The sequence below is a fragment of the Corythoichthys intestinalis genome, chromosome 8 (genome assembly GCF_030265065.1).
Source record: "Corythoichthys intestinalis isolate RoL2023-P3 chromosome 8, ASM3026506v1, whole genome shotgun sequence".
In the NCBI taxonomy this organism is placed as follows: Eukaryota; Metazoa; Chordata; class Actinopteri; order Syngnathiformes; family Syngnathidae; genus Corythoichthys; species Corythoichthys intestinalis.
This window is the reverse complement of record NC_080402.1, coordinates 41,133,474-41,149,111: the sequence shown is the minus strand read 5'-3', so window position 1 is coordinate 41,149,111 and position 15,638 is coordinate 41,133,474. Positions and strand designations below refer to the sequence as shown.

Below are 15,638 nucleotides of genomic sequence, written 5' to 3'. Positions count from 1 at the left end.
ACTAAATATGATTAATTACCTTCTTTTTCTAGCTAGGTTGAAACAAAAGCGGTTGCGCGACGTCTGTAAACGGGGGTTTCCAGGGTAAAACAGACAAATTAAAAATAGTTTGGGGACTTAATGCGCCATGAATCTGCTATGGCAGCATATAGACATATTGTTCTATCAAACACAACAGTTCTTTTGGCTTAAAATACAGCAGTTTATTTTAAAGAGAAGTGCAAGAGCAGAAACTGCTCTTTCAGCCTTGTCTGTGTTTTCCGCCATATGCATTTTATCTTATTTTGTAGACTTCAAAAGCAGCAAAGAATAAGACAGTTTACAGAATAGCCCAGGAAATTCCATCTAGCTTCAGTAATGATTACTGTGGTGTCAACAGTGATGATCAGTGGCTTCCAGACAATAACAGAGACATTGGTGCTTAGGTGTAGGAGTCACAACTAGAAGTTTCATTGTTTTTTTATTCAGGCTGCCACTATAAATTGTACCTATAGTGTTGAAATATTCATCAAAGCATAAAAGGAATCAAGGGTTTCTATATTCACAGTAGAACACGCATTTCATTTTTTATAGTAAATTTTCATTGTTTTATGTTGAATGTGCAGGTGCATGGAGTTTACTGGGTTGGACACACATGGACACTTCATGAAAAAAAGTCTTACCGTATTTTAAAAAAAAAAAAAAAAAAAAGAAAGAAAGAAAGAAATAAGAAGAAATTGAACATTATTTTCATGTCCTAAGAGGAATAAACACACATCAGAAAAATCAGAAAAGAAAAATCTTGACAAAGGATTTCATAATTCATGCATCGGAGGGATCAAATAATTAATATACTGTAATACATATAGGACTTGACACATAAGTGCAGAGAGCTTTTAGCCATATACTGTCAGGACAGAGGTGGTGTAGAGTTGCTGCGCCAGCTGTGCAAGTGATGGAAAGTTATTACCAATTTAAAGTGACAAAAATATGAAATACTGATCAAAGCATTAAAAAGTGACATTAGTGTGGATACAGCCCTTGTTTAATGTATGCTTGCAGAACTGAGGGTAGAACAGTGGGTATGCTTGTACAGTTAGAACAGAGATGTGCAAATATCTTGGCACATATGGAATAACAGGTCCATTGTATACAAAGGTAATGGCCAGAGAGTAAAAAGCTGTTAAAGTGCCTGCTAGTTTTAGCGTGCATAAAGCAAAGGTGATGGCAAGGTTTGGATTTGGGCATGGTCCGTCCAAAACAGAAATTTGCTTATTATATTTGGTTACCTCATGAAATAATTCTGTATCCTGGCTATGGTCTGCATAACATTTTATGAAAGATTATCTGTCAACTTGCAACAGGACACAGTCAGAGGAGGGGGCCATATGACATCATTAATCATGTTATATGCCCTTGTTTGCTGTAACCTGCTCGTGTGACCTCACTTACAGTCTGGATATATATAAAAAGAAGACAAATAGCATCTATAAGTATAACACCATTACCATTTAGTTCAGAGTTAAAATTTTTGTTGCATCAGAAGTTATTTGACCACATGTCATTAATTGTATTGCTTGACTTGTGATCTGCATAAGTGTACAGAGTGTATATCGTCACCTTAGTGATGTATAGTATCTTCTCTGCAGACCTCTCCTGATCTCTTCTGTGCTAAAGAGCGCACTAGAGATGTAGATGCTATCTATCACGTCATGCAGAGTGCAAATGCATTCATCTTCATTTCTGTGACGGACTACCTCCCTCTGGTGACCAGGGGGCTTAGAGGAATCTCAGTCACAAGGTAATGAGTTTTGCTATGAAAACATCTGCTTTATGTGACATTCTATATTTCATACCTGTGCCTATAGTAGACCATTGTTTCCCACTTTGTAATTGGTTTTTGTGTAATAGATGCAACTGCCTAGTCCACGGAATAAAGGAATTCCTTAATTTGGAATGTCTTGCTCATTAGGTACTGGTCACCGCTTGATGAAATGATCAGAGAGGCTGTAGTTCTGAGAGGGATCAAAGTTCGCCTGCTCATAAGCTTCTGGAAGAACACTCACCCACTCACCTTCAACTTCGTCACCTCCCTTAAGTCACTGTGCGTGCAGCTATACAATTGTTCCTTAGAGGTGGTATGTAGAGCAACTCCTCTCTCAGACTGAACATTGATAGGATGTTGCTGATTAATATTCTTTTTATTTTTTTTTTTGTCAATGTAATTATTTTTCAGAAGTTTTTCAGTCAGAAGGAGAAAAAAGACGACGCTCAACATGGGCTAAATCACAACAAGTACATGCTGACGGACAATGCATTTTACATTGGTAGGTGATATAAATTGCTTGAATATTTACACCATTACACTTCGCATAAAATTTTTTATTGATAGTTAAAGGAAGCAGTCACCCTCAGAAACAAAAGAGAAGCCTAAATGTAGTCTTTTATCTCATTTTAGACCCAATCCAGTGGTATCAAATAGTATCTGAACCTTTTGGAGTTTCTGACATTTTTGCATTAAATCACCATCAAATGTGATCTGATCTTTGTCAAAATCACACAGATGAAAAAAACTGTGTCTGCTTCAACTAAACCCACCCAAACATTTATAGGTTTTCATATTTTAATGAGGATAGTATGGAAACAATGACAGAAGAGAGAAAAATAAGCAAGTGAACCATCACATTTAATATTCTGTGACCATCCCCCCACCCCCTTGGCAGCAATAACTTCAACTAGATGCTTCCTGTAGCTGCAGATCAGTCTGGCACATCGATCAGGACTAATCTTGGCCCATTCTTCTCGACAAAGCTGCTGTACTTCACTCAGATTCCTGGGATGTCTGGCATGAATCACTGTCTAGGTCATGCCACAGAATCTCAAAGGGGTTGAAGTCTGGACTTTTACTTGGCCACCCCAGAACATGTATTTTGTTCTTCTGAAACCATTCTGAAGTTGATTTACTTCTGTGTTTTGGATCATTGTCTTGTTGCAGCGTCCATCCTCTTTTTAGCTTCAACTGCCTGACAGCTGGCCCCAGGTTTTCCTGAAAAATATCCTGATAAACCTTTGAATTCATTGTTCCATTAATGAATGCAAGTTGTCCAGGCCCTAAGGCAGTAAAATAGCCCCAAATCAGGATGCTCCCTCCTCCATGCTTCACAGTGGGGATGAGGTGTTGATGTTGGTGAGCTGTTCCATTTTTTCCTCCACACATGACATTGTGTGTTACTGCCAAAATAATTCAACTTTGGTTTCATGAGTCCACAAAATATTTTGCCAAAACTTCTGTGGAGTGTCCAAGTGCCTTTTTGCAAACATTAAACGAGCAACAATGTTTGTTTGTTTTTTTATAGACAGCAGTGGCTTCCTCCATGCAGTCCTCCCATGAACACCATTCTTTGCCATAGTTTTACATATGGTTGATTCAAGCACAGAAATATTGGACTATGCATGTGATTTCTGTAAGTCTTTAGCAGACACTCTAGGGTTCTTTTTTACCTCTCTGAGTATTCTGCGCTGATTTCTTGTCAACATTTTTGGTGGACGGCCACTCCTTGGGAGAGAAGCAACGGTGCCAAACTCTTTCCATTTGTAGACAACTTCTCAGACTGTCGATTGATGAACATCCAGGCTTTTAGAAATGGTTTTGTATCCTTTTCCAGCTTTTTACAAATCAACCATCCTTGATCGCAGGTCTTAAGACAGCTCTTTTGATCGGGCCATGATGCACATCAGACAATGCTTCTCATCGAGACAATTTTTACCAGGTGTGTGTTTTATAGTGGGCAGGGCAGCTTTAAAACACGCAACGGTGATTGGGCACACACCTGATTTAAATTGTTTGGTAAAAATTGGTTTGGATTGCTCTTTAAATCTCCTTAGGCAGAGGGTTCACTTATTTAATTTTCTCCCTTCTGTCATTGTTTGTATGCTATCCTCATTAAAATATGAAAACCTATAAATGTTTGGGTAGTTTTAGTTATACCAGACACTGTTCTTTCATCTGGGTGATTTTGACAAAGATCAAATAACATTTGATGGTGATTACATGCAAAAATGTAAGAAATTCCAAAGGGTTCAGATACTTTTTCATCGCACTGTATATATTTTTCAGTGTAATGTATCGATTCCCTTTAATGGCCAAACAACTCATTTCCTTATAGAAGATGCTGCTATGTTCTTTGACTTTATAGTGAACATACAATTCGATTTCTACACAGGCACAACACAAAAATGTTATATGTCAGGACGTGATTTTCTGCTTAACTCCTCAGGGAACCACAACTGGGTGGGGAATGAATTTTCCGATAATGGTGGAGTCGGGCTAGTGGTCCAGATGAAAAACGGAGGAGGGAAGGTCTTGGAACAAATAAAAACTGCCTTTGACAGAGACTGGACTTCGCCTTATTCTAAGAGCCTGCTAGGAAATAAAGATCAAGACAATAAATACAGACACCTGCACCAAGTGAATACTAAGGAAGAGAACGAGTGGAAGAATGGTCTTGTAGTCTAAAAGTCTACTCTTTCTGTAACTTACATTTAACTGGAAACACTATGCACTGATTTCAATGTCTTTTACAATGCTTTAATTTTTATGTATATTTATGTAACAACACACTATTTTATTATATTCTGGTTGGCCATTAATTACTACAGTTTATGATGGTAATTTTGTACAATCCAGGACATTTATTCAAACAAGTAAGCAGCCTATAGTCATTGTGTATGGTACTAAAAGTGTAGCTATACTGTATATCATAAACAATCATTCACAAGCGTCTTTACATAACCCAATGCATGTTTTGGCATGGGGTAGGAAATCTGACCAGAAAGAAAAATCCCAACTTGAATCCAGAACTTTGAATGTGAAGCAGCTATACTAACATACTATCCTGTCAAGTACCATCAATTTTATGCCACTGCTGTAAAATTTAGTTGTTTTTCTTCCTGTTGTTATTCATTTTCTTCTTGGTGAGGACACAAACTAAATTGCTACTTCTCCTTTATTCGTGGATGGTCAGAATGAAATTTGGTTGGTACAGTATACTCTAGGGATATACAGTATATGCATCAATTTCTTTTTTGAGGGGGGGTCTCAAAGCAGAGTAATTAGATTAATTAATTGCGGAATTCAAATTGCTGTGCCTCCATTATTCGTGGATGTATCACAATTAAATTTGGACCTGATTTCTTATTTCTGTCTTTAAACTGCTTTATTCGATTAACTAATTGTAGACTTATTGTTGCCCTTCGGTTTTTAATTATCCGGTAGAGGGCATGCGCGCTCTTTTGTTGGGCTTCTCATGTCTCTGGGCTGACGTTTAGGGAGCGAGCCAGGTGAGTTGTAGTTCATTTTGAACTTGTTATAATTTTTTTTTAATCACATTTATTTTATTTTTTTTATCAAAGATAGATACTGTATATATACTGCTCCCAAAAATAAAGAGAACACCTAAACACTTCAGTGTTCTCAACATTTTTTTCATCAGTGTTTAGATAATGCCCTTTCCTAAATACTATATTTACTGCTCAAAAAATTGAACACATGAGTTTTTGAGTCCAGTGCTCTTTTAAAATCATCACTCCCAGGTTTTAACACTGTGTGGCAGTATTGGACCACTGCACGTGGCCCGGTCTTATCATGTTTTCAGTCATACTACTGCCCTCAACGTGCAGACCTTCGCGAATCATCATCACAATCCTCTGTGAGTGAGCAGTGAGGAGGTGGGGGGTGGAGCAGCTGGCTCCACAAGCATTTGCAACATTTGGATCACTGGAGGATGCTTGAAGCGTTGTTGGTACCTCACCTGATTCATTTGCTGCGGATAACAGTTGAGGTATGAAATCACACAGAAGTTTAGGACTGACTGGACCGGAAGAATGTAACTCGTAGGTAGGGTTTGTCTACTATATTTAAATTTAAGGGGGAAAAAATCTGGATAACTCACTTATGATAAGACTGGCTGCTTTGGTAAATTGAGATTTGCAGTAGATAGATTTACGACAGAACTTTGGGTGAAGATGGAAAGTGATGTTTCTCTGCCCTTTCTGGATCGCTTCATGATCAGCCCACTTGTCACCTGGGTATGTGATTTCCTGATTTATTGTGATCTGACTGATCATTTTTAAATTTTATTTATTTATTTATTTATTTATTTTTACTTAACTGATCACATGGATATCTGCAGGTGAAAACTTTTGTTTCTCATGACGAAGGCCAGCACATGGACATAAGTGAATTGCTGGATGGAGTCTTTTTGAATAAAGTTATGAGCCAAATGTAAGTAATGTTTTGCTGTTGTGTCTACTTTTGAAATGAATGTTACCATGAAATGCTGTATGAACATTTGTTCAGTATGATAGCCTGCTTAAGGGCCATGAATCTTTTGTATGACATCTGCAGTCATTTCATACAGCATTAGAAGGCAGTAGTAGGGGAAAGCTCGCTGCTAGTATAACAGTTGTACAACAGTTGTACTTCAGTCAATCAACAAATTAGGTTACCTTACTGTATTACTGCTGTTGCTTTGATAAAATCCTGCTGAGACAGATGAGACATTCTAAATTTTGTCAACATGCTAGTTAAAGGATTATGATTTGAGCACCGTATGTTCTAAGGGAATTACCCCCACCCTTACAAAATTGACAGTTATACAGTTATCGCAACTGACGTATTGAATACTCTTTTCATTGGTGGTAAAGCAAGCATCACTATAGAGTTACGACAAGCTTCAATTTTTTCATTATTAAAGTATAGTGTTCATTTATTCATTTCATCAGACAGGGTCATAATAACCATCTCTGCCTGAGATACAGTGCTTCACTGGAAAAATGGGGGGTGGAGGCGGGATAATCTCTTGGATTGGGAGACCCTCTCGGATTAAAGCCATGTTGCTGGTGTTTAGTGGCATTTGGACACAGATGGAAGGGAGGAGCGAGGTGGTGACACAGAAATGGAACAATAAAAAAATGGTTTAAATAGGAAAACTGAACAGAGTATGGGCCTAGCTAAGCAGCTAACAGCATTTTTAAAGTGTAAATTTATTTAGTATCCATCCAGCCACCCAGCATCTCATCTTTACCATGGCGGGTGTCATTGCTGCACTTTGCATCTGGTTGAACTAGTAGTGTCAAACGTTTTCATCTGAGGGATGCCTGTAGAAATATGCAAGGATGCAAGGGCTGGCTACCTGTAATTCTCCACCATTAGCTTGCTTAACTGGAAAAGAGAAATTTGTATTTATGTATTCTAAAGGTTGCCATATTTAGAACCAAAATAATAGCAATCTAGAGGCTACTAGGCTGAATTTGACACTGGGAGAGAAGAGGAACCAACAATTGAGATTCACAGTTCATGCTATTCATATTGACTTCTCACTAAGTATAGGAAATAGATATTAATAATACGGAAAAACAACACTGATGGAAATTTGAATATTTGCTACAGACCACTTAAAAGTGACAATGGGCTATAAATAGAGTTTGGAAAACCTCAGGACGAAGGTAACAAATTGTCAGCGCAGGAGCAGGAAAGTAAATCTGATTTACCATGAGTTTATGATCGCATTGAAATTTGCTTAGTGTAATACAAAAAGACTTTTCTTTGATGCGATCTCAGCTTTTATGGAATTTTTTGTAAAGAATTTTTTTTTTTTTTTTTCGTATTTCATTGGGAATGCATCAACTTTCAATAAAAAATGTACAATATACTGTAATTACTGTATTTTTGTACTATATACTGGACTGTCTCAGAAAATTAGAATACACAATATTCTAATTTTTTGAGACAGTCCTGTGTATATATACAGGACTGTCTCAGGAAATTAGAATACACAATATTCTAATTTCCTGACTGTCTCAGGAAATTAGAATATTGTGTATTGTCTCAGGAAATTAGAATATTGTGTATTCTAATTTCCTGAGACAGTCCTGTATATATACACAGGACTGTCTCAAAAAATTAGAATATTGTGTATTCTAATTTTCTGAGACAGTCCAGTATAGTAATTCTTTAACAGATCGTGATAAAATTCAAGCTAACCGGCAAGATTGGGGAAGAGAACATGCATGAGAGATTTTTTTTTTTTTTTAATCCATTTATTTTACAATGATTATCTCATCAGTACAACATCTAGAGGCGGGTAGAGTAGAAAGAATTAAAGATTTTACTAAAGTAAGAGTAGTGTTACTTCAAAATAATATTTCTCAAGTAAAAGCAAAAGTAGTCATCCAAAAAATGTACTCAAGTACAAGTAAAAAAGTATTTGGTTAAAAGAATACCCAAGTAATGAGTAACATTGTGAGTAACTGCTTACGATGTTTGTTTGTTTGTTTTTTTTCGTTTTTTTTTTTTTAAATAATCGTATTTTTTTTCTCAGCACAAAGTTATATATATGACTGTTATTACTATAATCTACAAAAACCCATTACATATCAACATTAAACCAAATATATACACACAAAAAAGTCATTAAATTCCGGCGAGAGAAAAAAAAATTATGGGATAGCGTACCGCAAGCAACACGTCACTTCCGCTAATTAATATTCATGATGTTAGCTACTGTTGCTAAGGGGGGGACATGCTCCTGTTTGTCACCAATAGGAAATGAATGGAAATAGTGTACGAAGGAGATGTTTACAGAGCTAAACCTACCAATTCGGTCCGAAAATTATGTCCCTGGTGCCAAATTCACTGGTAAAGATGTGGAAGAACATAAATGTTCAGTTAAAGATATGGCTTGAGTGTCGAGGGCTGACAAAGACAGCAAAAAGAAACGAGCCGACCTAAGCTTAGCCTTAGCTTTTTTATCGACACCTTTTTCTTACGCCACTGACAATGACATTCTCCCGTTTCAACAATCTAGCCTTTACCACCATATGCTCTGTCTTTCTTATATATTATATCCTCTGGTTGTCTTAGCTCTCTGACCGTTCTTGGGGGCAATTTACATTGCTGGATTTGTGTGGCGATCGCAAATGCTACTCGTTGACAGCCAAAGAACACTTTTAATTTTTTTCATTAATGACAAATCTTAATCCTATAATTTATATACACTTCCTCCTTACTAAAGTTGTTTTTTTTTTTACAACAGAAAAGGTAACAGTGGCAGTCAGATACCATTTTAATATTTTTTTCAGGTCATCCATTGTCAGACAGAAGCAGCACAGCAAAATGCGACGCTAAAAAATAAGTTAAAAATATCAAAATGGCTTACCTCCTCATCCTCTGAAGGACCATGCCCCCCAACAAAATGTTTACTACATATGAAATGTGAATGGCTTCACCTTACTGCTGTTTAACATGGGCGCAAGTAGTTCCATTCTTCACATTTTTTCCTCCGTGTTTTTGGTTTTGGGAAACGTATGAAGAAAACATCCTTCATATGCCGTAATGTCTAGAGTCGTTTCTACATGTTCCATGGTAGCAGTGTTTGATCGGCATGTTCGTTTTTGAAAGATTACCGGAGAAAACTTCCAGAAATATAATGGTTTGTATGCGAGGGCGCGTCTACAATGTCCCACTTCCACTTTACGATGCAATGTCACGGTCTAAAAATAGCATTGGTGCAGTACGCTATTGAAGCATCATTCGTTCAAAGAGCATGAGTGCGTGCAAGTAGTTCCATTCTTCACATTTTTTCCTCCGTGTTTTTGGTTTGGGGAAACGTATGAAAAAAACATCCTTCATATGCCGTAATGTCTAGAGTCGTTTCTACATGTTCCATAGTAGCAGTGTTTGATCGGCATGTTCGTTTTGAAAGATTACCGGAGAAAACTTCCAGAAATATAATGGTTTGTATGCGAGGGCGCGTCTATAATGTCCCACTTCTGCTTTACGATGCGACGTCACGGTCTAAAAATAGCATTTGTGCGGTACGCTATTGAAGCATCATTTGTTCAAAGAGCATGAGTGCCCTCTAGTGGAGAAAATAGTTCCTAGTTTGAATAGTGACTAGTTGCTTCATAGTTCCTATTATTAAATTAAAATGAACATATCTCCATTTTTTTCGTGGTCAATCGGTGCCAATTAAAAACTGGGAGAGAGGTGAAAATCTGCGTTTTCGAGTCATGTTGACGGCTGCGCTCTATGTCAAATATTTGATTTTTTTCGGACCTTTAAAGACGCCACGTGATTGAATAGGCCAGCGTCATCATAGAACAGCAAGCTTGAGTCTGACTGGTATATTAGTGTCATGAGGGTTTTGTTGTAACGTCTCATTGTTGAAACTGGTAGAGCTACTGTTGGCATCGTTGGGCCAAAAAATTTTTAAGAAGTAAAATCTAATATGTCGAATAAACAGGAAAAATGTAACGACTAGTGTAGCCAAAAGTAGCAGAGTAAGACTAGCGTTTCTTCTCCACAAAGCTCTCAAGTAAAAAGTATGGCTTAGAAATACTTTTTTTTTTTTCAAAAAGTTACTCAGGTAACGGTGTAAATGTAATGCGCGACTACCCACCTTTAACAAAATCGATAAGAAATCATTTAGAAAGCATCCTAACATAAGGAGAGAGAGACAGTTTGACAGACAGATGATTAAAGAGTATTTCTGTTTTGTTTACTCCACTCAGACATCCTCCATCCGCAACTCAAGCTGCGATCAAACTGAGCACAGATCCAAGTCAGAGGGTCCAGAACTTGACCTTTCTTGTTCAGCAAATCAAGACATACTACCTGGTGAGAGTCTCCCTAAGTGTTTTCCGCATCCATTCAAACAGCATGCTGCTAAACTCTTCTCACAACATCTGATTATATATTGTACAGTATTTCAAAATTCCACCTACGTTTCGCACACATGCACAGGGTGTCACATGGGCAAACCTGATAGTTGGCTGAACTCTACTCTCCACAAATCGAGTTCTGTCTTAAGAATCTTGCCCTAAATATCACCCATGTCAACATCTGTGTAATCAGCACAGGAGCAGTTGGAGCGCAGCAGTAAAGCTGCAGTCAGAGCCCCGACAGAGCTTTAGTAGAGCACATTTCAAGCACGAGATGCTGTAGCACACACCACTACTGAGGCTAGGATTTTCCTCCTCTGTCAAATTAATTAACTGCAGTTCAAGATAAGCTTCTCTTGCATTAAATTCTGTCAAGATTACAACTCTGTGATTTTCAAGGAGGACGGAGCATTTAAATTCTTGAATTAAGAGAGATGGCAGAAATGACTATTTTCTGCAGCAATATTCTTTAACAGCACGCCTAATTACCAATTTTATTAGAATTATTTTTGTCATTTCTTATTTGTGTACATTAGGAGAGGTAACATACATATATAGACAACCATGTGTTTTATTTTCAGTATTTTCATATATGGAAAATATGAGTATGTTGGGTTAGGGTTTATGCAATGTTAATGTAACTGTTAATGTACCCTCAGACAAGATTGTATTAATTAATTATGTTCCCCTAAATACTGACAAATTCTATGAACCATTATATTGTTGGAGCATTTGCATTTATGTTTAGCTACAATATGTGATATATTAATTTTCTTTATTTTTCCTTTCATCTATTTGTTTTTTGTTTTATTTGACAGGAAAATCTGAGACAGTTAATTCTGATTCCTCTTCCAAATGTGCAGCTGCTTTCTAAGACTCCTCATACTGGTAAGTTAGGCATCCGTTTTCAAGAGTGCTTATCAATACGCCGTGCACTGGTCGCTAGCTAATTGCAACACGCATCGAGTCTAACTTTCAGAACATTTAGAACTATGGACGTTTTTGAGTCTCCATTACGTTTGACATGCATGTTTTGAAAATGTAGGAGTAAATTAAGATGAAGAGTGTGAAATATTTTGTGATACTGGTTACCTTTCAGACACAGCCTGAGGGAGATGTATGGGGCAGAGGTGAAAGTTTAGATTGTGTGCGCAAGCAATGCAAAATCCACAACCTCCCGAGTAGTACTGTTGAATGCAGAAGTATTACACTCACACAATGATAGAATATGTAATTGAGTCAGGAGAAAGAAATAAATACTTAATTAGCTGTTACTGTACTGTATTTGTATATTTGAGTAATTACATGTTACAGTGTAGCTGCTACAGTGAATTTGAAATACAATATATATTTTTTGTAACTGTGCAAAAGCACTAAACAGGCAAAAAAAATGCCCTGAAATAGCTCTACAGAAATCCCTCGCAAATTCGCGCTTCGAAATTTGCGGTTTCAATCATTTGTGGATTTTTTAGATACTCAATCAGGCTCCCTTGACACCTGTGCATTGTGTTATCTTTATCATCTTCATCGAAGTACACAGGTGTTTCTTCTTCATCATCATCATTGTCAGTCAAGGAGCTGCTGAAGTCTAATATGTTATTTTATTTTGAAATGTTAAGATACATGCATGTATGCATGTACAAATCATTGTTTTCATTGTTTATATCTCATTTATATCATTGTTATTACATTCCCAGTGCTTAAAAACCATTTATATAAACATACATTCAAGTTTGTTTTTTTTTAATAATTATTATTATACTTTGGGGGAAAAAGGGGAAAAAACATGTCTTATATGTATCTCTTTCCAATGCTGTTAAATCTGAATAAATAAATTGAACACAAATGTATTTATTCATTCATTTATTTATTTATTTTAATGTAAATAGGCTCTGCCTCTAATTCGAGGACTTTCGATTTTCACGGTGTGGCGGTCCGCATTTACCCTGAAAAACGCGTTATATATAACTTAAATCCAAGTTAGGTGTAGTCAGCTGTGTGTTTGGAGGTCTTTTCTCTCTTTCACCTGTTTCAGTCAGAACCATCAAACCTGTCCTTCTATGAAAATGTTTATAGAAATCCTTTTTTAAGTGAAATTTGAAATTGATATACTGGTAGTGTATTTCACTGTTCACTGTTTACAGTGTGTGATGTCTACAAAAAATGATTCAGTGTAAACTAGATTTAATTACTGCGTAATCCCTTAAAAGTATTTTACTGTATAATGTGTTTATAGCTGTAGAAATGCCCGAAATGTCTAACAGTGTAGGGGACATGGGCTCAACAACCATTGTTTTCCTGATTAGAGGGTTTGAAACATTGGCTTTTCTCACTGTTATTGCTCAACAATCACTAAGTGCTATGCAGCCCATTTTCATCAGACAGCATGTAATACAAATTACAATCCTTCTCCTATATTTGCAATTCAACGGTTTTGTATTAGTATTAGTATTAAATCAGTTTTTACTCCCAACAGAGCAAAGTCTGGTGGAAATGAAGAAACTGTTATTGTTGCTTCTCGGATGTGCAGTCCAGGTAAACATTATACATTCTGGTATTTAATATGTGGATGTCCTCATACTATATGTTCTGTGAGAATATTATTAGCAAAAAATCTCTTATCACATGCTATTAGTTGGAGAAGGCAATATGAACTGTTAATGTTTCTTTTCAGTGTGAGAAGAAAGACGAATACATTGAAGTAATTCAGAAGCTTGACTTCAACACAAAAGCAGCCATAGCTGTGCATATTCAAGAGGTAATTGGATTTATTTTCCTAACCATGAGTCGCTTATTGTATCACTTAAACATCTTTTTACCTCCACCAGTAGGTGAAACATACGGAAGGCGTGCTTTATGTATTCGGTTTGTATATCTGGTTGTATGTTTGTTCAAGATAACTCAAGAAGAAGAAGAATGGAATAATTATCCAGGATATGTCTGTAATACGAAACAGAAAAGGTGAATAATTTTGGGCGTAATGAGGTCAAAGGTCACAAAGGTCAAAAGAGGAATTTTGTGATAACTTGATAATGGATTAACCTATTTTAATTTTCAGGGTACGGGAAGTGAATGAGTGGAATGTGTGTAAATGTTTGGTTTATCAACATCTTAGTCTACCAAATTTGGCAATGCTTTGAATTTGGCTTCTTAGGTGGAAGTCTGCTCTTTCAGAGTACTGTACTCTTTTTTTTAGAATTTTTAATTCTGAACTGTGCCTCAGCTGACCCAGAGTCAAAACAATCTACTGGACGTACATTGGTTGGAGTGCAGTGGCATCCCCGCTGATGAACTGGAGGTTGTAGCAAAGACGATGGCCGTCAATCTTCAGAACTTGCTGGACCAAAGGGAAACACATCTGGAGGTAAGGCATGACACTGGTTAGTATTTTAGCAAATATTGAACTTGAAAATCAAAATATACAACTGTTATTGGGCTGTGAATTTTACATGGTTATAAAAAGGAAATATTGAGCTAACAGAAATCAAATTTAAAAATGTAAAGATAGGCATGGAAGAAATTCAGAGCTCTGATTTTGCTTTAATTAGTGGTATACTTGTCTTTGTTTTTAAGACTATAGCAGAGCTAACTCAGGAAAAGGAAGGTGTGGTTCGTGTGCTTTGTAGCACATCCAGTCCACTGTCTGCCGTCCTTCCTCCCAGCATGCAACAGCAGCAGGCGGGAGCTCAGCAACACTTGGTAGTGGAACTGGCTGACTCGAAGGCAAAGATCAGACGACTTAGACAAGAGCTGTGAGTATCTTGTGGATAAAGACAAAGGCTTCTTTACTGCTAAGACAAGAAAGCTCTTAACAGTTGATTTAGGATTAAAACTGTGCTTGAAGGTTTATGACTAATGAAACACATTCATATAACATTAACCAAATCTTTGGATTGCATTTGAAATTAATATATTGTGGATACCCGCATAAAAATGTACTTTATCATGTCATCAAAATCCAAAACTATGCATGCGTAGTAATGAAGCCAGTGCAAATTTAAAAAAAAAATAATAATAATAATAATAATAAAGGATATTTTAAAAAAATATATAAAGTCTTTTGGGGGGCATGGGCTGTTGCATGGTACTTAAAGTAATCTGGTACTCTGGAGACCTTCCAATAGTGACTGAATGAGGGAGATACTACAGGATAAGAGATGCCCTGGGGAGCTTGCCCCACATTAATGCTTCCTGGCAATTCCAGTGCTTGTGCACTATACCCCTGACCCACATTGACTCTTTGCTCCAGCAGATCCTATATGCACATGCACACTAACCCGGATCGCAAGTGCTCTACTGGCAATGTTAACCAAAATCGCCCTCTAGTGTCATGCCTGCTTATAGGTTTAGTCAGACAGTCCCATAAATGACCACATTTAACTATTAAAGTATTGATATGCAACCCCTAGCAAAAAGTATGAAATCACCAGTCTCAGATGAGCGCTCACCCAGACATTTTGAAAAAATAATGAATTAGTTCAAAGGTGCAACTCCTTGGCATTCAGAAACACTAAAAGAAATCAATAAAAAAAACATTGTGGTGGTCAGTAAATGTTACTTTTATTGAGGGTTAGTGCAGGGAAAAAATATGGAATCACTCCATTCTGATGAAAAAAAAAATGGAATCATGAGAAACAAACAAAGAAATAACAAACAAAGCACATCTCTAGTATTTAGTTGCACCACCTCTGGCTTTTATGACAGCTCGCAGTCTCTGGGGCATGGACTTGATGAGTGACAAACAGTATTCTTCATCAATTTGGTGCCAGCTCTCTTTGATTGCAGTTGCCAGATCATCCTTGCAGGTCGGAGCCTTGCTGTGGACAATTTTTTTCAATTTCCACCACAGGTTTTCAATAGGGTTGAGATCTGGGCTATTTGCAGTCCATGACATTGACTGGATGTGTCTTTCTCCAAGGAATGCTTTAACAGTTTTA

General features: G+C 37.0%; 2 protein-coding genes across 4 annotated transcripts in view; both read left to right on the top strand.

Moving 5' to 3' along the window:
* The window catches only part of pld5 (phospholipase D family member 5), a 31,794-nt gene extending 26,478 nt beyond the window's left edge, over nucleotides 1-5,316 (top strand). For 2 of the 3 annotated variants that reach the window (XM_057843992.1, XM_057843994.1), the window contains exons 7-10: nucleotides 1,629-1,780; nucleotides 1,952-2,117; nucleotides 2,216-2,306; nucleotides 4,257-5,316. In XM_057843992.1, the coding sequence (XP_057699975.1) occupies nucleotides 1,629-1,780; nucleotides 1,952-2,117; nucleotides 2,216-2,306; nucleotides 4,257-4,495 (648 nt within the window). In that variant the 3' untranslated portion in view covers nucleotides 4,496-5,316. The remainder of the gene's footprint in view (nucleotides 1-1,628; nucleotides 1,781-1,951; nucleotides 2,118-2,215; nucleotides 2,307-4,256) is intronic. The other variant, XM_057843993.1, reaches the window with a different exon arrangement.
* Nucleotides 5,317-5,696: 380 nt separating this feature from the next.
* The window catches only part of LOC130920632 (girdin-like), a 29,523-nt gene continuing 19,581 nt past the window's right edge, over nucleotides 5,697-15,638 (top strand). Inside the window, exons 1-8 of the mRNA XM_057843982.1 lie at nucleotides 5,697-6,066; nucleotides 6,171-6,262; nucleotides 10,552-10,657; nucleotides 11,520-11,589; nucleotides 13,178-13,236; nucleotides 13,376-13,459; nucleotides 13,925-14,065; nucleotides 14,275-14,453. Coding sequence (XP_057699965.1) covers nucleotides 6,004-6,066; nucleotides 6,171-6,262; nucleotides 10,552-10,657; nucleotides 11,520-11,589; nucleotides 13,178-13,236; nucleotides 13,376-13,459; nucleotides 13,925-14,065; nucleotides 14,275-14,453 — 794 coding nt within the window. The 5' untranslated portion in view covers nucleotides 5,697-6,003. The remainder of the gene's footprint in view (nucleotides 6,067-6,170; nucleotides 6,263-10,551; nucleotides 10,658-11,519; nucleotides 11,590-13,177; nucleotides 13,237-13,375; nucleotides 13,460-13,924; nucleotides 14,066-14,274; nucleotides 14,454-15,638) is intronic.